General features: G+C 41.3%; 1 protein-coding gene across 2 annotated transcripts in view; it reads left to right on the top strand.

Annotated features, from left to right (window-relative positions):
* Positions 1-27,094, top strand: part of C10H12orf75 (chromosome 10 C12orf75 homolog) — a 41,366-nt gene extending 14,272 nt beyond the window's left edge. The window contains exons 2-6 of one of the 2 annotated variants that reach the window (XM_011768986.2): positions 4,764-4,788; positions 21,862-21,897; positions 22,668-22,747; positions 23,537-23,574; positions 26,998-27,094. In XM_011768986.2, coding sequence (XP_011767288.1) covers positions 4,764-4,788; positions 21,862-21,897; positions 22,668-22,747; positions 23,537-23,541 — 146 coding nt within the window. In that variant the 3' untranslated portion in view covers positions 23,542-23,574; positions 26,998-27,094. Of the gene's footprint in view, positions 1-4,763; positions 4,789-21,861; positions 21,898-22,667; positions 22,748-23,536; positions 23,578-26,997 lie in introns of both variants that reach the window. The other variant, XM_071071199.1, reaches the window with a different exon arrangement.
* The last annotated feature ends 253 nt before the right edge of the window (positions 27,095-27,347 follow it).

The raw sequence follows: 27,347 nt of genomic DNA, 5'->3' as shown, positions 1-27,347 counted from the left end.
ATGATGCCCTTTCAAATGAGGGCTGTTTTAGAACAGAGGGAATGGTCTGTTGACTTTGTTTTAAGTGGTGACACCACGCATCTCTCTTGGGTCTGCTGGGATGTTAAATGGTGAGCCCAGCAGGGAAGAGGCCCTTGATGGTGCCCATAGCTTGGTGTAATCAAGGTGAAGTGGATGGAGAGTTCTTGATGCTGATTAAAATAAGCACTGAATGCACAACATGTGGCCATTTGTAAACTCATTTCTCATTTCACATACATTACTGTGCTTTGCCTTCCTAGCTGCATTTGTTGACCCAGTAAGTCCTCATTTACTAGATGCTAAAACAAAGTGATTTAGTGACTGTCAGACAGACATTGGAGCAGGGACCCGACTCCTGTCATCTGCCTTCCGATTCCATGCTGTTCTTACCCCATCCCCCTGCTGCCATTCCTGAGATGTAGCAGGGCAGCCTTGGCCACTCTCTTCTTCCTGTGGATTGTACTGGATCGTCCCTCATCTTTAAATGTTGAGGACTCAGCCGGGTGTGGTGGCTCATGTCTGTAATCCCAACACTTGGGGAGGCCAAGGCGGGTGGATCACTTGAGGTCAGGAGTTCAAGACCAGCATAGCCAACATGGAGAAACCCTGTCTCTACTAAAAATACAAAAAAAATTAGCTGGGTGTTGTAACAGGTGCCTGTAATCCCAGCTACGCAGGAGGCTGAGGCAGGAAAATAGCTTGAACCCAGGAAGCAGAGGTTGTGGTGAGCCGAGATTGTGCCACTGCCCTCCAGCCTGGGCAACAGAGTAAGACTCTGTCTCAAAAAAAAAAAAAAAAAAAAATATCGAGGCCTCATGGTCCACATTATGATCATTGTTTTCTTCCTCTGTAAGACTTGCAGAATCAAAGGCTCACCTCTGGCTCTCCGTTCCCCTGACTACAGCAAAACCCAAACACATTCTTTATCCTTTTCCACAAAAATAAAAAAGAAAAGCTAAAAAGATAATATTTTCTTTTTAGATGTAAACTGAAAATTCTAAGCTCCCCCAACTGATTAAATGGACCCCTCCTCTTGGCCAAGGTCATTCCTAAGTTAACCTGAAAAACCAGTTCAGGCCTTGATGGAAGTGGGGATTGGACATGCCTCATTATACCCTCTTCCCTTTGAAATGCAGGCACAACCGATCAGCATTTAACATTAAAACAGACCTTAATAAGACTGACAAAGCAGACTCTTTGTGGCAATAAGATACCAACATGACAGCAGGCTCTAAAAGAAGTCAGGCCGGGTGTGGTGGCTCATGCCTGTAATCCTAACACTTTGGGAAGCTGAGGCAATTGAACTGCCTGTGCTCAGGAGTTTGAGACCAGCCCGGGCAACATGGTGAAACCCTGTCTCTATTAAAAAATACAAAGATAAGCCAGGTGTGGTAGTGCACTCTTGTAATCCCAGCTACTCGTGAGGCCGAGGCAAGAAAATAGCTTGAACCCAAGAGGCGGAGGTTGCAGTGAGCCGAGATGGCACCACTACACTCCAGCCTGGGTGGCAGCATGAGACTCCACAAACAAAAGAAAAGAAAAAAAAAAAAAAGAAATCAAAGTATTTTATCCCAAAATATATTTCTTTGACGTATTTTGAAATGGCTAAGCAAAGTTGTCACTTGAGAGGAAAATCTATATTCTGTAGAGAAATTCTCTTTCCTTTCCAGGTCTTTTTCCTGATCTAGGAGAGAATTAGTGTCTGGCAGTTTTTTTTTGTTTCTTGGTTTTTTGGTTTTGTTTTGTTTTTGTTTTGAGACAGAGACTTGCTCTGTTGCCCAGGCTGGAGTGCAGTGGTGCAATCTCAACTCAATGCAACCTTTGCCTTCCAGGTTCAAGCAATTCTCCTGCCTCAGCCTCCCAAGTAGCTGGGATTATAGGTGCCCACCACCATGCCTAGGTAATTTTTGTATTTTCTTTTTAGTAGAGACAGGGTTTCACCATGTTGGCCAGGCTGGTCTTGAACTCCTGACCTCAGGTGATCTGCCTACCTCAGCCTCCCAAAGTGCTGGAATTACAGGCATGACCCAAGGTGCTGGCCTGCCACCTTTTAAAGTCTGATAAGAAACATTTAAAGGAGCTTCATATGGTGCCAGCCTGGCACCTTTTTAAGTCTGATAAGAAACATTTAAAGGAGCTTCATTGGCAAAATAAAACCTTGATCTCCACAATCTCTAAATTCAGACAATTCCAGGAATCAATTGATTCCAGATCTTTAAATAAACTCTTGCAACCAGTTGCCAGCCAGGAAATCTTGGAATCCACCTGTGACCCGGAAACAACCCTCCCCCCATGCCCCCACCACCTTTGAGTTGTCCTGGACCAAACCAGTGTACATGGTCTAGATATCGATTGGCGTCTTGTGTCTCCCCACAACATATGAAACCAAGCTGTAGCCTGAGCACCTTCGACACATGTTCTCCAGACCTTCTGAGGCTGTGTCACAGGCTTTCCTAAACCTTGGCAAAATAAACTGAATTGATTGAGACCTATCTCAATATTTTTTGATTTACATAGATTTTCTTATAGATTCTCATGCTTGACTCTGAAATAAAACATTCATTTTCATGGGTTTATGGTGGTACTAATCTTTTGTTTATTTTTTTTTTCTATCAAAAACACTATGTTGGCAGTTTTTCCTATGTTAAGACTTTTTTTTTAAGTTTAGGATTTTTTGGTTTAATAATCTCTGATTCTAAAGCAGTTTATATAATTTTAACAGTAATGGTGCCACAGAAATGTTTTTCCCTGAAGAAAGGAACTGAATTTATTGCAAAGTTTAGGTTTAGTCAAAGCCTTGAAAGAATTTGTTTGAGACATAGCCTCAATTATCTTTAGGATCAGCTTTTAATTTGCAGTATTACAGATGCAAAATGAATATCACTGTTGGATTATTTTTGCGATTTGGCAATAATTCCCCCACAGACTTATTTACTTACTTTGTAGCGCATCTTCCTTTATTCTTATACCTCTGTGACTGTGCAGGAATTATTTTAATTTCTATTTAATATATATCAAAATTGAAATATTAAGTGTGACGTCTAATAACTTAGTGTGCTATTTTTATGTGCCAGCTTTGTGTTAAGTGTTTACATTGTCTTTTTACACATTGTCTTTTTAAATCTTCACAATAACCTTTGAGAAAGATACTCTCTTACCCTCATTTGACATAAGGGTTATTTGACATAAGGGTTATCATTTGACTTAAGAGGTTAAAGGATGTTAAATACCGTATATCTTGTAAGAGTTGGAACCCAGTACTGTGCCTCCCGGATAAAGATATTGAGAGGAGTAAATGTGGGCAGAGAATCTGTGAGAAGTAATGGGGATGGGCACCGGAAGAGATGGGCTGTCTTTTTCACATGGGTGGTGTATTAGGGTTCTCCAGAGGGACAGAACTAATAGGACAGATAGATATATATATATGCAGGAGAGTTTATTAAGGAGTATTGACTCACATGATCATTAGGTGAAGTTCCACAATAGGCCGTCTGCAAGCTGAGGAGCAAGGAAGCCAGTCCAAGTCCCAGAACCTCAAAAGTAGGGAAGCCACCAGTGCAGTCTTCAGTCTATAGCTGAAGGCCCATGAGCCCCTGGCAAACTACTGGTCTAAGTCCAAGAGTCCAAAAGCTGAAGGACATGGGAGTCCGATGTTCGAGGGCAGGAGGCAGCCAGTATGGGAAACAGATGAAGGCTCTAAGACTCAGCAAGTCTGCTCTTTGCACTTTCTCCTGCCTGCTTTATTCTAGCTGTGCTGGCAGCTGATTAGATGGTGCCCACCCAGATTAACAGTGGGTCTGCCTCTCCTAGTCCACTAACTCAAATGTTAATCTTTTTTGGCAACATCCTCACAGACACACCCAGGAACAATACTTTGCATTCTTCAGTTCAATCAAGTAGACACTCAGTATTAACCATCACAGGTGGGAAGCCAATGGGAGCAGACTTAAGAGACACATGTGACTCTTTTTGGAACTAAGCTCGTGTCTTTGAGGCTTCCTAATTCATTTAGCTCATTGCTTGCATTGGTGCAGTTTGACTAAACCATGCCATGCAGACATCAACGTAGAAGGTGTGTGGCTTAGAAAAAAAAATGTTTCTCGAAGTCTGCCAGTTTTGAAATTCATAAAATGGGAAGCTGGGTTAACATGATCTGTAAAATCTTTTTGAGAACTGGCACCATGTAATTTGCAGGAATTCTTAAAGATGGATGGAATAGATTCCAAAGCTAAGATTTGAAACTTAAACTAAATTTGAGATTTAAGATTGGAATTTGAGGCCGGGTGCAGTGGCTCATGCCTGTAATCCTAGCACTTTGGGCAATCAAGGTGGGAGGATTGCTTGAGCCCAGGAGTTGAAGAGCAGCCTGGGCAACATGGTGAAACCCCATCTCAAGAAAAAATACAAAAATTAATCAGGCATGGTGGTATGCACCTGTATTCCGAGCTACCCAGGAGGCTGAGGTGCGAGGATCACTTGAGCCCAGGAGGCAGAGGTTGCAGTGAGCCGAGATTACATCACTGTACTCCAGCCTGGGCAACAAAGTGAGACTGTGTCTGGGAAAAAAAAAAAAAAGATTTGAATTTTATGATTTTCTGCCCTCCTTTCTCTGTTTTTGAAAAAATTTTTAAACCCATTTTCTTGTCTCTTCAGGAATATTACTGTATTTTGGTTAGGTATTAGACAACATTTTTGTAGCAATACTATCACACCAATACAAACCTATCTTCTTTTTTCTCTAGGCCCTGCAGGAGCAGCCAAAGATGTGTAAGTATTGAATATTAATGATTTTATAAGCTGTCTTTCTGAGGAAGTTGCTGTTTTTCATGATTATGACATTTAGATCTTTGTGAGTATGGCTGAAAAGACATGGAAATACTTTGTATATAACGCACATGTCAGGATGATCATTTGGTTGTAACTAAAGTGCTATTTGGAGAACATTCTTTATGCTTTTCATAGCCGGGCACTTTAACTCAGGATCTTAAGAAGGGGAAATGTTGAATTGTGTTTCCATCCCAACTTGTGTAGAGTTTTTTTTTTTTTTTTTTTTGTTTTGTTTTTTTTTAGTTAAAAGCAAGTGATTATAGGAGAAACAAGCATGTAGCTCCTATGACTATGCAGTGTTTTAGAGTTAGCTGGGGAGGAAAGACTGGGGCCAAACAGTTACCAAGTACACATTGAATTTTTTTAAAGTTGATAACTAGATATTCAAATGAATATATAGGGCCGTTCAACATAGTCACCATTAAGCTATCTTTAGAGCACCGTACATTTAATAATGGGCATCTCCCTGTGGAGAGATCGGGAGGTCAGGAGCATTCGGGATTTCCATGCCCCTTCTCTCTGCATCCTCCTGTCTCTAATCTAGCTATAGCAAGGACACTGCAGCAGTTCACTCTTTAAGACGATTTCTGGTTACCCAGTGAAGGGTGGGATCAACGGTTCCACCCAAAACTGGGTTGGATGTCAAGACTGATTGACCACATCTCAGGAGGGTACAGAAAGGTGTATTATTCACATGAGGCTTTCTGGGGAGAGCAGGGCAGCCATCCAAATGGGTCTGGTTTTTATTTTGGTTGGAGAATGGGCTGGGCTGAGGCTACTTATGAATGGGCAGAGGTTTGATCTTCCTGCTGGCACAGGGAAGAATTGCCCCCACTTTCTTATTGGCTTACATCGATGTGGGGCAAAAGGGGAGTGGTGGGGCTCAAAAGCTGTCCATGGTCAAATATCAAAGATAGGGCCAGGTGCAGTGGTGCACACCTGTAATCTGAGCACTTTGGGAGGCCGAGGTGGGTGGATCACTTGAGGTCAGGAGTTCAAGACCAGCCTGGCCAACATGGTGAAACCCTGTCTCTACTATCTCTACTAAAAATACAAAAAATTAGCCAGGCGGGGTGGCGGGCCTCTGTAATCCCAGCTACTTGGGAGGCTGAGGCAGGAGAATTGCTTGAACTGGGAAGGTGGAGGTTGCAATCAGCCGAGATCACACCACTGTACTCCAGGCTGGGTGACAGAGCCAGACTCTGTCTCAGAAAAAAGAAAAAAAAAGAGTCAGACTTTATTTCTTACTACAAAGAATTTAGAGAAGATGAGAATGGGATTGTAAAGCTTTCTGGGAATTAAATATTTGAATATGCATTTTTAAAATTAGGACTTTAGATACAAAGGAAGCAGTAGTCGATGGCTTCTAGCTCCTGGTTGCCGTGTTGGAGTTTATTACCCAAACATTTAGCAACAGCGAGTTCTGCACCCTGACCGTATTCCTATTATTGCAATATTTCGGTCTCTCCTTCAGTCTCTCCCTTTAGTTTCTATATGTGTGGCCACATTAATTTTCCTCAAGCACTGCCCTGCACTTGTGTAGGACCTCTGCTCAAAACCTTTCAATTATTCCCATCGTCCTCTGGACTGAACCCAGGATTTATTAGGAATAGGAAGAGCATTTATGTTTTAGCCTCAAACTGACTGGCTCGCATGGCGTGGGAGGAGATCCTGCAGTGGGGAGCGAGCAGAGCCCAGGGCCAGGAGGGCTGTGCAGAGCTGCTCCAGGCCACTGTTCTCAGGGGCTCCTGCGACCTCATGCTTCTTGCTCCTGTCATTGTGTTTTGTTTTACTGTGCCCACTGCCTGAAATGGCCCTTTCCCTTTCTGTTTATAGAAATGCCATCTGTTCTGCAGGGATTGTGTGTTATTCTTCGTGAGAAGTATTTCCTGGCTCTCTCAGCTGCATAGCATGTCTTTCTCCTCAGAACCTTCACAGCATTTTGGACCTTTCTTGTGAGGCATTGTGTTGCGTTTATATCGTAGTTCTTCACATTCTTGTCTTTTCTCCCTTGGGGATTGAGAGTGGGGAAATGCCTTATTTTATTGTGCTCTAGAGTTATTCATGTCATGCTTTGATCATAGTTTGTGTTGAATAAATAGTTGTTGAATCAGTTCCATCATTGCTCTTCAAGGACGGAGTGATTTCATGACATCTTTCTTTTTCTAATAAAATTTAGTGATGATTTTGTCAACAGAATTAACTGTTCCAGGATGTGAGATGCCATGTAACTACTTAACTATTTCACTATTTAAAATCCTAAATTCTTCAGATTTAGGTTTTCTATGACTGTACCTCATTCTATGTCCTATAACTTTAAAATAAAATAATTTATTAAATAAATGACCTTTTAAAAACAAATGCAGTCAATTTAACTGGAAAAAGTTAAAGAACATTATAATATTATTTTTCCTTACACAAAAGATATATTCAAACATGTTCAATTTTTTAACTAGAAGCTATAGATTTATAAATCTTGACTATAGTATTAGGTGATGCCATGAATGAATGACAAGCTAAGAAATTAAGATGACTTAATTTTTTTGTTATGCACATTAAATTTTTTAAAAATCTAAACAGACTGATCCCAAACCAGAAGAACTGGCCAAAGTAATAGAATAAGTATTGAGAGTAAAGAACTTTGAAAAGGGGAAACACAATATTATGCAGACCACAGAAAAGTCTTTGTGGGAAAATGGTAGTTATTTTTGGAAGCCAGAAATACTATATATTAAAAAAAATCAATTCTCTAGGAAAGGTCTGCAATTTTTACTACTACTCCTTTTTCTTATTTATTTGCTGCTTTCCATAGGTGAGAAGTCAGTATATAATAACAAATAAAATGATGTATCTGTCCTGAAGTAGGTCACTGTCTACTAGGGACCAAAATACAGTGTGGTAAGTGCTAATTATTCCAATATTCAGAATTTAATGCTAGTCTTGGAATTGAAGGATGAACAAGAGTCATACAGAAAAGGGGAAAAATGGCAACCCAGGGCAGAGGACAAGCATGAAAAAAGGCATGGGAGTGCAAGAAAACAGTAGGTCTGAGAACAGCCAACCAGGTGGTATCCCCTGGAGCCTGTGGTACAGTCTGGGCAGAAGTGAAAGATGAGGTTGATGGGCAGGCCTGGCTTGTGAAGGGCCTTGGGTGCAAGGCCAATAATTGTGCTTGGTTTTTTTTATGCATTCAAGAGCTGATAGAGATTTTAAGGTGGAGGAATTAAATGATTATGTTTGAGTTTTAGGGCAGTAACACCCAAAGCAGTGTGACACATAGGATGAGGGAGGGTGCAGGCACAGAGGAATAATGGAAGTGAGGCTACAAGAGGGTCAGATGGCAGAGGGAAAGAAGAGATGATGCAAACAAGGTGCATTAGAAAATGCAATTGATAAGATTTGTTTAATGACTTAATGGGGAAGGAAGGGAAAAAAAAAAACTACCATATCTGAGGATAATGCTGCAGTCAAACTTGAGCCAAGGGAAGAGATGGCTGATAGTCCAAAGAGGTCATGGGGGCTGAAGGAGGAAGGGAAGTCATTGCGTGTGGCATCATGGCCACATTGGTCACCCTGGGGACTGTAGTTTCAGTTGAGCAGTGTGAATGATAACCAAGTCGAAGTGGAAGTGAACCAGGTGCGAGGAAGTAGAGAGAGTGATGTGGGTCTTTGGTTTTATGCTGCTTGACAGTAAGGAATGGAGGGATGTTGGTGGCTTTAAGAGGAGGCAAATTTTCAAAATATACTGTGTTATAAAAAGAATACCAAGGAAATTTGGAAAGTACAGGAAAGTATTTTTTAAGAGAAAAATTCAGTTAGAATACCAGAGACAATCATTATGAACATTTTACACTTTTCTTCAAGTGTTTTTTGGTTATTTGTTTCTGCCCAATTGTGAGTGTGGTTGATTTTGTGTATTGAAGTTTGTTTTTCCTTTTGTCTTTTTTTAAAAATTATTTTTTGGCATGGAGGAGGCATGGATATTGCTGTAGGCTAAAAGGCAGGAACCAGGAGAGTAAGAAAAAACTGATGGTAGTTTGGGGAGTGGGTTTTTCTCTGGTGGTGGAGTGAATAACGATGTACATAGGTCCTACAACAGGCTAGAGAACTCAAAACCTAGCTAGGTTCACCTTCAGAACTTGAAAGCATGGTTGACAATGTCTAGAAACTTAATCATCATAAGAAAAGCCTACATGTGTATCAGAAAACAAGCCTTTCTTTTCCTCTCTTTCTGTCTCTTTCAAATTAAATCACAGTGCAGTAACACACTGAACAAAACAAAAAAAGAAGTGAATTCAAGGTAATGACATTCGGCTGCTTTCACAAACCTGCGAACATCAACCATGTTCTTATTTTAGTGTGGCAGATTCTCAGCTATTTGGCACCAATAGGCTGCGTTGGGATATTTTTGGTAGGAAATGGCAGAAGCCCAGTTTAAACTGGCCTAAACAAACAAACACAAAGGAATTTATTGGCATGTGGTGTGGAAAAGCTCCAGGGACTTGGCTGTAGTCACAGCTGGATCCAGGTGATCAAACGACAGGAAGAAACTCTCTTCTCTGCTTTCGTCTTCATTCTTAGGCTGCTTTCCTCAAGTGGTGACAAACAGGACCAGTTTATATCTTATCAGCTTAGTAATTCTTGTGGAAAAAACAACTTCTTTTTCCTTGTAGTTTGATGAAAAGTCCTAGGGCTGGGCTTTCCTGGCCCGTTGGGGTCGTGTTCCTATCTCTGAATCAGTCAGTGGGCCAGGAGAATGTGGGGTTCTCATTGGCCAGGCTGTGGTCATGTGCTCACCATTGGAGCCAATCAGTATCATTAGCCCCCACCTAACCGGATGGCCAAAGAGCGGGGGTAATCCTCTACAGAAAAATTGGGATGCCGTTACCAAAAAAAGGGGAGAAATTGTAAGTGGGCCAGCAGAAACAATTGGAATTTAATTGAAAACATTTTTTCTTTGTAGATCAATTTTCGTGTTCTTAAAAAAGTCTTGATTTAAAGTTTAAGCAATATTTATAAGAATATTATGACTATGTTTCAAATAAGAAACAGTATTAAATAAGTTGACTCAAATATAATATTTGCTGTTGAAAATAAAAAACTATAGCAACTCAATGTAAACAATGTAATTCAAATACTTCTTTCACTTAAAACATGTACAGTGAATTTTATTGAGATTCTTTCCTTGGCAAAGCTATTTTATTTTTATGGAAGGTAGCAAATATAAAGAAAAATATTTTGGAATGAAATAACATAAAACCCATTGGCAATTTGTTTTTGTTTTTGCGTTTGGAAAAAAGAAATGATGAATCTCTTATGTTGAGTTTCTTGGGATCCTTTATAAATTTCCCATGTCTAATGCACCCATGTCAGCTGGGCCCTCTCTGCCCCTCATAGATACAGACCTGAGGGTGTCTGATGGGATCTTTTCTCATCCATGTACTAGGAGGGGAGGCTGTCTTCTGAGGGTGAAGAGGATGGGGTTGAAGTAGCATTGGAAAAGCCCGCATTTTGGAAGCAGAGAGACCTGTGTTTAAAATTCCCTTCACCATTTACTAGGTGTGTTACATCGTGTCCTTAGTATAATTATCTGTGAAATTGGGATAATGTAATAATTGTGCAGGGTAATCATCTTCATCATCATCATTCTTACAGTAGTAGCTAATCTTTACTGAGGACTGTGCACCATACACTGATTTCCAGCATTTTCTGTACGTTATCTCCTTCCATACCCATGATAATCTGATGGACAGAATAATGATGTTTCATTTTACAGGTGAGGAGATGGGGAGCACAGAGGGCTGAAGTAACTGCTCGAGGGACAGATTACAAATACAGCATATTTAATATCCTAGGAAAATACTTGGCATCACGCTTGTTGCCCCTGGTGAATGACAGCTAGAATTATTAGTTTAAAATGTTGTTGAAAAAATTTGGCAGGGCTTGTGACATAAATACTTGATGGCAGAAGACCCAGCATATTGAGGGCCTTGCTGTGGTTAGAAATCATATATTCCCATTGGTAGCCCTGATGAGATTTTCCCCAGGTAGGACTCTGTGAAATAGGAGCAGGAAGAGAGAAAGCAGATGGACAGATTCATCCAGGGATGGAGAGGAATAGGTGGTGAACAGCAAGTGCTGCAGAAATATTTGACTGCAAGACGCATGCTAGGGAGAGAGGAAAAGGGAAGCACAAGGGGCTGATGAATGGGGAGGACGGGGAGGGATGGATGAACTGGAACTGATGATGCAATAAGAAAGCAGGCTTCTTGGGAATGACGGGACTGTCGAAAGGAAGATTTTTTTTTTTCTCCCTAGGGAGTGGGATTTTCTACTCTAAAATGTGGTAAAATAGTTCGAAGAACTAAGCTCCATGGAGCAGCCATGGGAGTATGTTAGCAGAGCAGCACAGAAGCTGTTGGGATAGAGGAAGTCAGCAAAATATGAGGTGAGAGGTTGGATGGGTGATTTTCATGAATTTTTTTTTTTTTAGGCAAAGTCTTGCTCTGTCGCCCAGGCTGGAGTGCAGTGGCACTATCTCAGCTCACTGCAACCTCCGCCTCCTGGGTTCAAGTGAGTCTCCTGCCTCAGCCTCCCAAGTAGCTGGGACTACAGGCGTGTGCCACCATGCCTGGCTAATTTTTGTATTTTTAGTAGAGACAGGATTTTGCCATATTGGCCAGGCTGGTCCCGAACTCCTGACCTTGTGATCTGCCCACCTCGGCCTCCCAAAGTGCTGGGATTACACGTGTGAGCCACTGTGCCTGGCTGTTTTCATGGATTTTAAAATTGACCTAGATAATGGTGCTCAGAAGGAAAATCTTTGGGTCAGGGTCAAAATCTTTGGTGCACTGGGGACAGTTGTGGCAGGGTTTAGGCTCCAGAGAGGAGAGGTTCTGGGTGAAAATGAAGTGGTCCCACCTGTAAGAGCTGTGTGGGGAGATGAGGAGCATGCTGGCTCCATCTCCTGTTAGGTGAAGCTGGGATAGGTGAGAACAAGATGCATATTCTTGAGGTTTTGAGAAAAGTGGTGCCAGCAAGGAAAAGCAAAATTTCTTAATGTAAGGAGATGAAGCGTGCACCCTTGCCTTATAGCAAATGATGCTTTTACAACCAATTCTGAAATAATTCCTAACACTGTGTGCCCCTTAGTAAGAGAATAACGAGGAGGAGAGCCGGAGAGGACAGGGAATTTGCAGTCCAGCTCTTGATCCCTTGCTTCTGGACAAAGAGAAGTTGAAAGCATTCCTTTGAAGTGAATGTTACTCATGTTCTCCAGCCATACACGCTGGAAGAAAGAAAGGGACTAATATTGGCCAGTGGGCTCATCCAGGGAGAGAGATCAAAAGAAAACTGTCCAAAGAAGTTTTAAAATTGGGAAGAAATGAATGATATTAAACACAGGCCAAAACAGCCAATGGTAAAACAGAATTCATTGTGTAATTAAGGGTTTGCTAGAATGGATTGAAACCACCCCAAGGGGCAGGAACCAGCATGAAAAACATGTTATAAAGAAAATTAAATAATTTTATTTTATCTGGAGAATTGTAGTGTAGATGGAAGTAAACACAATCAATTAATAAACCTCTTCCAGAAGGTTATCATGAATGGTAACTGGAAACAGATTGGGAAAACCATGGTCTCCAGGGTTTCCATATTCAATTTTTACTGTTTACGAATCAAAATGAGTTTAGCCTGTTTAGTGACACTGCAAATATGGAAAAAGAAAAGACTACAGGCCTTTTATTTTTTGCTTTTTGCTTTTTAGATCAGCTCTAATAAGAATAGCTACATATTTAGAACATTTTTCTTGATGAGTAAGTAAAAAATAAATCATTTCTTTGCCACATGACTTTGTTAATTCCAGAAGCCTAAGGGAAGTAAGAACTTTCTGAATTTTCAGGCAAGTTGTAGCAAGGATGACTTGGGAGATGCTGTTTCGAGTGGCTGGCTGCTACCTAATATTTGTCATCTGTATTTGTCCTTGATCATGACATGGGTCCATTATTTCACTGTTAAAATCTTTAGGTCACTTAGGATAGCTGTTTTATACAACCCAGAAACTACGTAAATATAATGATGAAAAATTTTGACTGCCACATATTACTAAGAAAAAGATAGAGATTCCTATTTTATATATTAACTTTGGATAAGGTTTCCCTTAATGAAAGTGATAGTTATTGATAAGATAAATCATAGTAATGTAAAATGATTGTAAGGTTTGGGTGTTCCATACACATATTTGGTTTAAATAGGCATGCAAAAAATACATTAATTAAAAAAAAGGCCAGGTAGGTGAAAGCCCACCCACCCCAAAGAGCAGCCACAGAGACACGGTCGTTTTGGAGGCAGCCCACCTTCCAGAACCCCGGCCTGCAGGAAGGTGGAGCTTATTTATCATTAGAGAGACATTCAGTGTCTGGTTCATTCAGAAAAAGTCTGTGACCTTGGTGTAAAACAGAAGGGTGCATAACTACCCAGAGAATCTGGATCAGCACTGCTATTCACCCTGAGAAGGGTAAGAAGAGCACCGGCCTGGTTTTAGCAAGTTCACAGTAAGTGAGCTAGAAGTGGAATTAATAGAAACTGTCAGACAGAGGAAACCCAAAGCTATCCATCTGTAATCTGAGTTGCAGTACTTGCCTTTGGTCAGTTGCTTTTATTTCTTTTCTTCTTTCTTTTTCTTGCATGCCAAGTGTCAAGCCAACTTTGCTAAGGTACATATGACTAAACAGTATCTTACTCTACAAGAGTGAGTCGTATTTAAACCATCAACTGAGGATTTATCTTTTCAACAATCCCAAAAGACATTGAAAGTGGGGAGAATATGAGTTACGGGGTCCACCTTGAATAACACTTGTTTCTGCAAACAATTTTATTAACGCTGTGGGTGAAAGTCTGAATCAGAGTACTGTAAGTGTGTGACCTTAGGCTAGGAGATGATTATGATACTCAACGGGTGGCTTGATCCTCGACTCATTCTTTCTCCTTGATCACCTGTTCTTTGATAAAAGAAGCTACATTTTTTGCTAACAAAAGACCTGATTTTAATTGAATGCCCAATGTATTTTCTGTGTGTGTGTGTGAGAGAGAGAGAGAGAGAGAGAAAGGGAGAGAGAGAGAGAGAAAAGGGGAGAGAGAGAGAGAGAGAGAGAGAAAAGGGGAGAGAGAGAGAGAGAAAAGGGGAGAAAGAGAGAGAGAGAGAGAAAAGGGGGGAGAGAGAGAGAGAGAGAGAGAGAAAAGGGGAGAGAGAGAGAGAGAAAAAGGGAGAAAGAGAGAGAGAGAGAGAGAAAGAGAGAGAGACTTGCTCTGTTGCCCAGGCTGGAGTGCAGTGGTGCGATCATGACTCACTGTAACTTCAACCTCCCGGGCTCAGGCAGTCTTCCCATTTCAGCCTCCTGAGTAGCTGGGACTACAGGTGCAAGCCAGCATGCCTGGCTACTTTATTTTGTATTTTTTGAAGAGACAGGGTCTCCCTTTTTTGCCCCAGCTGATCTTGAACTCCTGGGCTCAAGATATCTGTCTGCCTCGGCTGCCTGAAGTGCTGAGATTACAGATGTAAGCCACTGTGCTGGGCTCAGTGAATTTATTAAACCTGGTCCAAATTGGTGAATACATGGTTCTGTGGTTCTTAGGGAACGTTCTCGTGGTTTAAAAGGTCTTATAGCTAGGCGTGGTGGTGTGTGCTTGTAGTCCCGGCCACTCAGGAGGCTAAGGTGGGAGAATCACTTGAGCTGAGGAATTCGAGACCAGTGTAGGCAACATAGTACAAGAAAATATACGTTAGCCAGGTGCGGGGTGTGCGCCCGTGGTCCCGGCTACTAGGGAGGCTGAGGTGGGAGCATTGCTTGAGCCTGAGAGGTTGAGGCTGCAGTGAGCTGTGATTGTGCCACTGCTATCCAGCCTAGGCTACAGAGCAAGACCCTGTCTCAGAAAAGAACAAAACAATAATAAAAAATAAATAAATACAGGGTTTTCCTGATAAGATGGTATTTGAGGTTATGATTAAAAAATATTTCGCTCTTATGTTTTTTCAAATGTTGCATTGCTTTCCACAAATTTTTCTTTCTTTTTTTTTTTCTTTTTTTTTTTTTTTTTTGAGATGGAGTCTCGCTCTGTCGCCCAGGCTGGAGTGCAGTGGCCGGATCTCAGCTCACTGCAAGCTCCGCCTCCCGGGTTCACGCCATTCTCCTGCCTCAGCCTCCGGAGTAGCTGGGAATACAGGCGCCCGCCACCTTGCCCGGCTAGTTTTTTGTATTTTTTAGTAGAGACGGGGTTTCACCGTGTTAGCCAGGATGGTCTCGATCTCCTGACCTTGTGATCCGCCCGTCTCGGCCTCCCAAAGTGCTGGGATTACAGGCTTGAGCCACCGCGCCCGGCTACTTTCCACAAATTTTTCAAATGATACAGATGATGAGAAACAACATTGTCTTGATACCAGAGAAAGCAATTTACCAATAGGTTTTCAGTCATGCTTACCCTGGAAAAACGAGCTTACTATACAAGTTTATTCTTCAGAGTAGTGGCTCGTGTGTAACTAGAACATGGAATCACTGCTCAGTAAATTAATGTAAATCCTTTAGTACTGGCTTCCTCCAGCACTCTTTGGACTCCAGAAGTCAGTCTTCCTTCTAAGATTGACTCTGGGCACAGATGTAAAGCAGATGTTGTTTCGACCAAACCCCAGCCCTTGGTTCCAGTCCCTTCCCTTGGGTCTTCCTTCCCCTTTCACTTCTCTAATGGACTTAATGTCTAGCACAGGTCCCCTAGCAAGAGCAGTATTTGTCTTGATGTGTCATGTGCTTGTTTCCAGATTACCCTTGATCCCTTGGTACTTTGGGCTAGTTTCTCTTCCCCTGCATTGGCACCAACGTTTGACTCCATGGTTGTGAAATTGGAGAAGTCCTGAGAAGCCTCAATTCTTGGGGCCAGGCCAGAAGAAGTGGGAGGGAAACTGGTAGAATTCACCTTTTACTTTTTGTTTTTAGGTGATTTGGTTTATGGCACCTGATCCCTTATCTCCTCTAATTCTGCATTTTGGTTCTCTTGGTATAAGCCTTATTTTCAAGGTTTCTTCCCCATTTCTGGTCACTAAGTTGACCAGATTAAGGGGTACTCTTGTTGTCCCCAAGTTGCCTCTCTCTCATTTTCCATTGTTTAGTGCATTGGCTTGTGGGTGTCTGGGCATTGCTTCCTGAATTATGCCGTCCACCCCAGGAGGCTATTATTTAGAAGTGGATTACTACTGGCTGGGTGCAGTGGCTCACACCTGTAATCTCAGCACTTTGGGAGGCCAAGGCGGGTGGATCTCTTGGGGTGAGGAGTTCAAGACCAGCCTGGCCAACATGGTGAGATCCCATCTCTACTAAAAATACAAAAATCAGTCGGGCGTGGTGGTGTGTGCCAATAGTCCCAGGTACTTGGGAGGCTGAGGTAGGAGAATCACTTGAACCTGGGAGGCAGAGGTTGCCGTGAGCTAAGATCGCGCCACTGCACTCCTGTCGGGGCAACAGAGCTAGACTCCTTCTCCAGAAAAAAAAAAAAATTACGATCATACCATGAGCGATTTATCCTGGTTGCTGTTTGTCCACTTGCTCCTTTTCTGAGGGAGAAAGATTATGTTTAAACTGAGTTTGTAGAGATATTTGGACCAATTAACTCCCAAAGAGTGTGATCGAGTGCAGCAGCACAGCTTGACCTCTTTTCTAGTTTCAGCCACCGTGGACTGGCCTCGTCTTCACTTTGCTTATCTCCTCCAGCACAGAATAATTCAATCTCCAGGCCCTGCTCTCTGTGGGAAGATTCTAGAGGGTGAAGTCATCTCATTCCTTGCTCTTACTGATCTGCATTAGGACTGACTGCAGAGACTAGGGCCTTGCTGCCTCCTTCTGAGGACCTTCTGGGCCCTATCCGTGGCTGCTGTTTTCACAAGGCTGGGGAGGGTGTGGCTTTGTGTTCTGCTCTCCCTCCCCGTTTCTTTCTCTGGTTTGGGGGACAAATTTTGTAGTCCATCAGCAATCACAGCTGTAGACCATGCAGTGGTTACTGCCCTACAACTGGAGTTTCTGGTCAACTTAGTGACCAGAAAAGAAAATAATCGCATCCTTGGTGAAGAACGGAGTGGCTCATCCAGGAGCTTACGTGGCTGTGGATGTTCTGGCCTGAGTGTGACCATTTCCAGCAAGACATTCTGGATCCTCAGAGCTGAGGAAGGAGCAGACACTATTTTTATAACTTCTGAAACCTAACAGAAATCTACGTGTGCCTACAGTGATGTGTACCTGTAAATGTAAAATGTATTTGCCTTTGATTTGAATGACATAAGCTACCTGTGGGCACCTCAGTTATCCCATGCCCATCAGAAGCTCCTTTTGGCACTTAAGTGTCTAAGAAAATATTGACAAGTGAATTATTATAATTACTATTTTTTGAGATGGGGCCTTGTTCTTTCACCCGGGCTGGAGTGCAGTAGCATGATCTCAGCTCACTGCAACCACTGTCTCCCATGCTCAGGTGAATATCTGGGCTGCCTCATCTTAGATAGATCTTTATTTATTTATTTATTTATTTTGAGACTGAGTCTCTCTCTATCGCCCAGCCTGGAGTGCAATGGCGCAATCTAGGCTCACTGCAACCTCTGGCTCCCAGGTTCAAGTGATTCTCCTGTCTCAGCCTCCCGAGTAGCTAAAATTACAGGCACACGTCACCATGCCCAATTAATTTTTGTATTTTTGGTAGAGACGGGGTTTCACCATGTTGGCCAAGCTGGTCTCGAACTCCTGACCTCAGGTGATCCGCCCGCCTCAGCCTCCCAAAGTGCTGGGATTAAAGGTGTGAGCCACTGCACCTGCGCTGTAGATCATTTTAAGAAATCAATGTACCTTTTTCACTCACAAGAGGGAGGCTCTTGTGATCCTTCCACCGCCACCTCCTATAGCTGGGACCACAGGCGCATACCACCACACCTGGCTAATTTTATTTTATTTTCTGTGTTCTTAGTAGAGACGAAGTCTTGCCATGTTGCCCAGGCTGAAATTATTAAGGCAGGTAAAATCTTTCAAAATAAGGAGTTTTGTGGGGGGGAAAAAGGTATGTTGATTTCTTAAAATGGTTTCCATATGGGGCACCCCCTATGTTTGGATAGCCAGGGCATTATTCAAAACTTGAGAACTTGAGAACAAGGATTCAAATCCCAAAGACTTTAAGTTTCTTGTAAAAGTGTTGAGTGATAAAATAAATTTAGCATCCCAATTTTGAATGGCCAGAGGATAATGTCCACTTCTCTTACCAAGAAATGACCTTTATTGAAATGAGTCCCCCACACCAGAAGGTGTGCTTTTTAGACTTTTTAGACTATGGAGCCTAAAAGCCTAATAACCTGAGGCAATTGCATTGGCCTGTCAGGAGTTTGGCTTAACATGTCCGGGCTTTCCTTTTACCCGGTGTCTTTGTTGCTGTGTATTGACCCATTTTTTCCCTTATGCTAAAGCTTGTGCAGTTGGGGCAGGACCACGCCACCCCAGCAGGTAGGATGCCCGTGTCCCCTTGAACACTGGCTGGACAGCATTTGGTTCTCTCTCCAGGCAGCTCAACACAATGGCTTGGACCTATCCTTCCACAAGAAGAGTTGGTTTAGACCAACCACCACTTTCTGATTTAACCTTAGTCTGGACCTGGTTGTCCAGTTGAATAGATTCTAATGTAACTGCTCGTCAGGACAACCTTTGTACCTGCATAAAAATGACTTATGTGGCAATTTGACAAGATCTGCAAAGATTGATGGTTCCTGGCAGCTGTCAGAGGTTGTTTCTCATGCTGATGAAACAGGCTAGGAGTCTTCTACCATCTCATTTCCGACTTTTCTTGAGTGGGATGATACAAATTGGAGAGCTCCAGCTATAGGAAGGTGCATGTTTCTCTAATGCAAATTAGCATGGGCCCACAGTGCATGAAGCAGGAATTAGGATCACACAAATCTGGGTTTGAATTCTGGCTCTATGACTTAGCTTCGTAACTTCGATCATGCTACTCAGTTTTTCATTTTTAAAATGTGAGCAGTACTGGCCTTGCAAGATTGTATGAGGATTAAATGAACTAATATAATAGAATTAGCAAAGTGCCAAGTATAGTTACACAATCAGGTTGAGAGATGGAGTGATGGTCAAAGCTTTTGCAAAAGCAGTATGGAGGTGAATTGCCCACTTTAGGAGAAGCCACTATGTTCGTCTTTCACAGGAAGTGTTTTTGACTTTTCCGTCTTTCTACCTGAGAAGGAGAGTGGTGAATCAGAATATGGAGCATGGCTTTGGTGCCAGGTGGATGGGGTATGGATGTTGGTCATACTTGTTAGTCTTGTATGTTTATGAATTACATGGCTTTCTGTACCTGGTTCCTCAGGCCCAGGCTCTCAGAGCTGTTGTGAGGAATAGCATGGATGCACGTGCAGTGCCCTGCACTGTGCCTGACACACAGGAGGGACTCATGAATGACATCATTGTACCCATGGAGTCCTGGTCTCTAGTCCTAGTGTTGTAGAATAACTGTTTGTGGAAGGAATGGATGAAGTGACAGTCTTATACATGGAAGTGTATATGCAAAGGCAGGCTTTACAACTCAGTGGAAGGTTTAAAAGAGTAGACGTCTGGCCGGGCGCGGTGGCTCATGCTGGTATTCCCAGCACTTTGGGAGGCCAAGGTGCACAGATCACGAGGTCAGGAGTCAAGACCAGCCTGGCCAACATGGTGAAACCCTGTCTCTACTAAAAATACAAAAATTAGCTGGGTGTGGTGGCACGTGCCTGGAATTCCAGCTACTTGGGAGGCTGAGGGAGGAAAATCGCTTGAACCAGGGAGTCAGAGGTTGCAGTGAGCCAAGATTGCACCACTGCACTCCAGCCTGGCGACAGAGCAAGACTCCATCTCAAAAAAATAAAAATAAAAAAAGAGTGGATATCTTATAAGGCTTTATAGGTGGTATTTTTTAAGATTTGGCACTATATCTGAAGCTTAATTTATTGTCAAATAAATATGGCAACTACATTATCCTTTCCTGCCAGTTATACGTGTAAGGTTGTTGATTAATTTTATAACGGAGAACACAGATTGAGTTTTAAGATATTGAATAATTTCACAGGAGAAAGTAAATGACTATTTTCCTACATTTGGGAAAGTGAAAATATATTTTAAAACCTTGAATATATCCTTAAGCACAGTTAAGCAAAAGGGGAAAGAATTAAAATAAACAAATTTGTAAATGGATGTGAAAAGAATAGTTGTGGCAGGAAATGTGTGGCATAAACGACCAGTTACACACAGGTTCATGTGATCTCATGAGAAAGTTAATCACTCAGGAGCAAAGTTAACAGTTCTTATCAGAACTTATCTTGAACAAGTTTGTCCTCATCATTTCTCCATTATCTATACTAAAGGATTATAAATCCATTTTAATTAAAAGTAGTGAACAACACTTTCTTATACCACATCAATAAGCATAACACCATTAGTACAACTTTGACACTTTCGAATTAAAAAACGATCCAGCATGAACAAGAGGTGAATGAAGCTGATAACCATCTGGTGCATTTAGGTTATATGCTCAGTTTGGGTGAATTCGGTCTCAAGATGGATTTTGTACTCTCTTGCAGTATTAGCTGTTCACGGCCAGCGTTCACCAGATAATTGTTAAATCTGCACTTTCCTTCTTTATAGACTTGGACTTGCTGTTCCAATAAAGCAAAAATCTCATGCACATGTATAGTCACATTTGAAATATCACAACTTTTAAGTGGGTAAAATCAGAGTTAAGACAGTCTCTGAATCAGAAGAGTCAATGACGTTTAGATGTTTGCAGTCTGCTTTTTTCTCAACTGAAGCCCCTTAACATTACAATTTGAATTCAGCCAGATACATTGGAATCTTGTTGAATTTTTTTTCTTTCAGAAAAGCAACTTATGTGTGCCAACTAGTGCTTCAAGGAAAGTGTCCTGATTCTCTTAGAAATATGCCAAGGAATTCTGGTAGAATATGGACTCCTTTTTTTTTTTTCTTTTTTCTTTTTTTTTTTTTTTTGAGACCAGGTATCCCTCTGTTACCCAAGCTGGAGTGTAATGGCGTGATCTCTGCTCACTGCAACCTCCGCCTCCCGGGTTCAAAGATTCCTGTGCCTCAGCCTCCTGAGTAGCTGGGACTACAGACATCACCATGCGTGGCTAATTTTTGTATTTTTAGTAGTGATGGGGTTTCACCATGTTGGCCAAGCTGGTCTCGAACTCCTGACCTCAAGTGATCCACCCGTATCGGCCTCCCGAAGTGCTGGGATTACAGGCATGAGCCACCACACCTGGCCTGCATTCATCTTAATGCAAGGAGAGAATCTGTGCATTTTAAAGTAGTGATCCCCTCTAAATGTGTCCTTTTAAACATTTTCCCTGTCTTTGCAGTATATCATGTATGAAATGGCTTATGTTTTTAGATAAAAATAAATCAAATAGGCATTAACTCTTTTTGCACTGAAGAAATCTTTCAGTGCCTATAGTTGTGCCACTGAAGTGTCAGAAGAGATCTAAAATCATGTATTAGGTCTGGAAGAGACCTGAGGGGTCATCTGGTCAACCAGCTTATTTTACAAATGAGACACAGGCTGGCAGCTCGCCCACAGCCTGTCTGTCACACAGGGAGTAGGTGGTACACACACGACGATAACTCAGGCTTCTTTCCAATTTCAGCTGCCCTCAGTTTTCCATTTCATTTGGCAGTTGTGCATTTTGGCATTTGCTGTATTCACACATTTTGGTTTGTAGGAAATTACCAAGTTTTAATGTATGAACGATTGAGGTGAAGGCAGAATATTGTCACAGAAACACTTGATGAATAGTTTTGCTCCTCTGCTTAAGTCTGATGGAAACACTTGAAATAAAATTGACTTTAACTCAGTAGTCCTTTTTTCTCACAACCAAAAATGAAGTCCCCGACTATGTAACCAACTGTCTCATAGCAAATGTTTCTGACCTTTTAGAACAGAAGAATCCATAACAGAAGATGACAAGAGGAGGTATGTTTGGTGTTGCAGCTGGCTTTAGTTTGAATGGTTTTGGCCATACCTCATGGATTTAACACACTGTAGTACATTCCCAATAACACAGATTCCTCCAGGAAAACTATTGGCACAGAGAATACAGGTAGGGGCATATGGTCTGAAAAAGAACTTGCCCAGGATTCATCATCTTTCTTCCTTCCAAGCAAACTTGGTTTTTGTTCTATGCATGTGGCATGTGCTAATTTTCATCCTACGACGTTTGTGTGTGCTCTTCTCCCTAACTGGACGGCTTCCCTTCATTCTCTCAGCCTTCCCTGTCCTGCTACTTCTCTGATTAACTGCACTCCACCCTCATTTCTCTCTTGCTCTCTCTGCCCTCATTTTGTATCTCCCTATTAGTAAGATATCTTTGTGTATCCATAATGCCTATTGTCATACCACGTTGACCACTCTGAATTCTTGATAAATGTTAACTGTAACATGTCACTGTATAATATTTAATACTATACTAAATTGTAACATCCCAAATTATTTTCTTCTTTCTCATTACAAGTAAAATATCTAAAAATTCTAACGCAATACATCTTTCTTTTTTTTTTTTAAATAGCTTCTTTTTAACCTAGGAAACCAATTATATTCCCAAGGGCCATAATATTCTAGATTCTACTTTTGAAAAACCATGAGCTATTTTAATAATTATGTAATTGTTTGGAGTACTCCATGCTTCTGTTGCTTACTGTAAATAGAGAGTACCATTTAAATTGGTTTGATTTCTTTTTATCAAGAAACTATGGAGGAGTATATGTTGGCCTACCATCTGAAGCTGTCAATATGGTGTCCAGTCAAACAAAGACAGTTCGGAAAAGTAAGTGAAATCATGTGCTACTGATTTTCCGTTCTTATTTATTTTTGTGTTTTATGAAAAAGCATGAAATTTGTATTTCGGCTTGCTTGACTCAATCTATGTATTGGCCATAGTGAACCATGTATAAGTACTGTCTGTTCATTGCAGTCATTGGTTGAAATGGCTACCCACATGGTAAGAAGAATTCCAGAGCATAATTTAGCTTTTATTTGTGGTTATGCTCCATATTTTTAATTTCTTGTTAATTTTAGTGATGATCAGTGTGAAAATGAAAGCTAATATTTATGTAAGTTTATGGCATTTTCATAGAACAGAAAGGTAAATTTCTGTAATATAAGATGATTGACTGATAAGCAATCTGCTGTTTAAAGGAAAAGTAATTGCCTATTGCATAATTAAATGAAATGAGGCTCCATTTTCTGAGTTTTAATAGATAGCAATTATGGGGCCAATGAAGTCCTTTTGATAGGCACCTTTTGATTGATAGATAGCTTCTTGCTCAAGGCAGTTTTTAAGTGAGGCTTATGGTAAACAACGCTGATTTACAAAACCACTGTACAAGGTATTGTCTGATATATAGTTTTAAATGACTATTAATATGTTCGCTTTATACTCAAGGCTATATTACATTATTTTTAACATACTATATTTGTTCCTCATTGTTCTTCCCATACTTTGTGATTTAGACTAGCAAATACTTATATGTCATTACTGTTTACAGTTCTATAGAAAATTAGAATATGTTATTTATAATCTGAACATTCAACTTTTCTTAATTTTCTCTTTAAGATTAGAAGAAAATAACATCATGACTCAAGAATCAAGAGGTAGTGTGTATTTTTCTAAATAATTCTATATATTTAGACTTGTTGATGAATGGACTGTAGATATTATTTGCTCTATCTTTCTAAGAAATCCTGAACTGAACCTCACAATTTAAAGAAGGGGTTTCATCCTATAGAATTGAGTGTGTTTTATTGCAAAGAGGTGAATAATCAGATCAATTTTCTTTCATCTACTTTTTTTCCATTTCATTTTGTTAAAAATGAAACTTAATTTATTTAGTAAGAGCAAGCTAAGTGTCTACCTAAAACGTTCAGATCTCACCCTTCTTCACTGCAAAAATCTTTGAGGGCCTAGGACTTGAGAAATGGCAGGGAGAGACCAGAGAGGCTAGAACTGGGAATTAGATTAGAATCGATTTTAAGTGGTATTAGCCAGTGGTTAATACACAGAGAGGAGATGTGTCAGTACCAAAACTCCAGTAGAGATGGGCAATCGATCAATTAAGTCCCAAACACTTAATACTGATTCTAATCTAACTGAACAGAGATGTAATTATGCAGGAAGGAATAGTAAGAATCAGAGTATAAGTTAACAGATTGGTTTTACAAAACACATTCAGTATGGAGACGACGAAGAGCTAGGAGTTGGAATTAAAATAAGACAAACAAGAATAAGGACAAGAGAAAAATAGCTTTCATTTATTAACTGCCCTGCATACCAGTCTCTAAAAGACGTGGAGCAGCATTTCCATACAGACAAAGAATCTTCGTTCACTGGGTCCAACAAGGGTCCAACAACACATTCCATGCTGGGCTCCCCACTGTATTTCACTCTTGCTGAATGACACGCAACCTCTTTTGAAGCCTCCAGTGATTAGGAATGTCCTATCTCCTGAGATAGCCCATTCTCTTCTGGAAGTCAGGCAGCCTTGGTTTTGAATTCAGGCTCTCATTGACTAACTGGGCAAGTTCCTTCCCCTTTATGACCTCAGTTTTTTTATCTGAAAAATGGAGCCAATACTTAAACTGAAGAGTTGTTGATCGGATTAAATATGAAATAAATGGTAGCGTCTGCTATCATCATTGTCATCACCACCATACTATTAATTTTTTTAATAACCAAAGTCTAACCATTGGCAGACCAAAAGCAAGACTGATTTGATACTGAACCAACTTCTCGCCCAGGGCCAGTACTAGATTTGCTATTTGGGATGAGGTGGGATTACAGACTAATTTCACAGGTGGAGACAAACAAGCTTTCCTGCTAGAGAAAGGAGATATAGAAACTAACCCGTTTCTTCCTGACAAGAACTTAGAACAATCTTTGGGTAGCTACATCTTTGAAGATTTTCTCATCAAGGCAACATTATGGAGGTTTATCCCCTCGTACCCATGAACACAGGGTGTTCGGTTTCTTTTTGGGAAGTCACTGGAGAGTTTCTATTTCTAGTATTTTTAACATAGTTCTAGCCCTCCGTATAGATTTCTGAGTTCCCTGCTAGTTTTCTCCTGTGCAGAAGTACTTTTATTATTTGTATCAAATAGAAAAGGTAAGTCGAAACCAAGAATATACTGCTGTTTACCCTCCTGGAAACAGAATGTGTTTCAAAAAGCAAGGGAATAGAGAGGAAAGAGGTGCTGCCTAGATAGCTATGAGGAGACTGGGCAGCTCTGCTACCAACACAGACCTAAGATGAGTCCCTTAACTTCCCTCAGCTTGTCTCAACCACAGTTTTCTCATGGGAGTGTTAGACACGATGATTGCTCACCCTCGTGGGTGGATCTGAAGTTCGCTGGTAACACTTCAGCAATAATCCTGGTGAGCAAGCTCATATCACTTTAGGCAGCTAGCTAAAACATTTCTTCCTGTTCATGGCTGTAAATATATAGTATTTTATTGCCACCCCTCTCTTATCTCAATTTTCCCCGTTCTTTAACTCTTCCTTTTTTTTTTTTTCTATTACCCTTACATTTTATTTATTTACTTATTTTTTATTTTTATTTTACTTCAAGTTCTGGGATACATGTGCTGAACGTGCAGGCTTGTTACATAGGTATACATGTACTGTGGTGGTTTGCTGTACCTATCAACCTGTCATCTAGTAAGCCCTGCATGCATTAGGTGTTTGTCCTAATGCTGTCCCTCCCCTTGTCCCCCACCCCCAACAGGCCCAGGTGTGTGATGTTCCCCTCCCTGTGTGTTCTCATTGTTCAACTCCCACTTATGAGTGAGGAAATGTGGTGTTTAACTCTGTCTCTAAACAATTAGTTTGATCCTGGTCTTTCTGTAGCCTCCTTTGTATTATCTGAAAAGTTTTCTAAGTTGATAAGCTACCCATTTTCCTTAGATGCTAAGCATCCATTGTGGTCCTTATCTGTGACATGCCTGAACTCATGGCTTTCTAGGCCTTAGTTGTTGGGCAGAAACCCCGATGAGAAGACTTCAGAAAAGAGATGTTTCATGGAGAGAATTGGAGACACTTTTGTTGTTGTTGTTGTTTGTTTGTTTTTTACCTAACATGTGGACTCTCTCTGAACTAAATGCACTCAGTGATCAAAGTTGATTTGGTTTGGTTGATTTTGAAACAAATTGAGGAATGATTTCAGAATCTCTTAAAGTTACTTATGGCCGGGCACGGTGGCTCAAGCCTGTAATCCCAGCACTTTGGGAGGCCGAGACGGGCAGATCACGAGGTCAGGAGATCGAGACCATCCTGGCTAACACGGTGAAACCCCATCTCTACTAAAAAATACAAAAAACTAGCTGGGCCAGGTGGCGGGCGTCTGTAGTCCCAGCTACTTGGGAGGCTGAGGCAGGAGAATGGCGTAAACCCAGGAGGCGGAGCTTGGGTGACTCCAGCCTGGGCGACAGAGCGAGACTCCGTCTCAAAAAAAAAAAAGAAAAGAAAAAAAACGTTACTTATGTCAGGATGCACATGTGTAGTTTCTTGTGCAGATGACCCTAGGGTGAAAGTTATACCCACTTAGATGTGCAGAGTACTTCCAGCACAGAGGGGCTTAAGTGATGCTTCTCAGGTGACAGTGGGTGGCCTGGCTGCATCAGAATCCCGTCGGGGAGCGCCGTGTAATGTGGAGGGCTAGGCTCTCCCAGGAGGTTCGGACCAAGTAGGGAAGGGATGGAATTGTGGCCGAACAGTCTCTATTTTTAATTCAGATGATGTTAATATAATGCAGCTAGGTTTGGGCATTGCTTATCAAGATGTATTTTAATTGTAAGTTTGTAAGTCTCTTTTCCTACCCAACTTTGCTTCTTTATATAATTATCATCAGTGCTTAGCTCTACACTGGCCACATAAGTCTTAAATTAATATTGGGTGGATATTAAATAGGTGCTTTACTTAAAAGAAAGTCAGTAAATAACTTGTAGGCTTAAGGCTAATATATTTTTTAACCTAAGTTGTACCCGTTTGCTCACTCTTTTCTCCTCTTCTGTTGTCTCCTTAGCATGCTCATCAATTTGGAAGGAATTTGGCTCCGTGGGACATTGTAATGTGCACAGACATTTCCAAGGAAATTCTAAGCAGTCACCCTTCCCTCTTGCATTCCCCCAAATCTTAAGTGTATACATAAAACCCTGGGTACATATTGTTGTGGTAATAGAAGGGAATTGGTTAAACAGTACACTTTATGGAACTTTCTGTGGCCCCCTACGAAAGACAGGTTAACAAACTGTCATGGAGGCTGCTGTTGCCTAGCCAGGGCTGCTGCATTTTGACATTTCCACCGTGGCCACTCAACACATTTCATGGAGGTCATGTCTTTTCACTGATACTTTTTGATAGTTTTTATATAAC

The sequence above is a fragment of the Macaca nemestrina genome, chromosome 10 (assembly GCF_043159975.1).
Source record: "Macaca nemestrina isolate mMacNem1 chromosome 10, mMacNem.hap1, whole genome shotgun sequence".
In the NCBI taxonomy this organism is placed as follows: Eukaryota; Metazoa; Chordata; class Mammalia; order Primates; family Cercopithecidae; genus Macaca; species Macaca nemestrina.
Note: the sequence above shows the minus strand (reverse complement) of the source record. Positions and strands in the feature narration are given on the sequence as shown.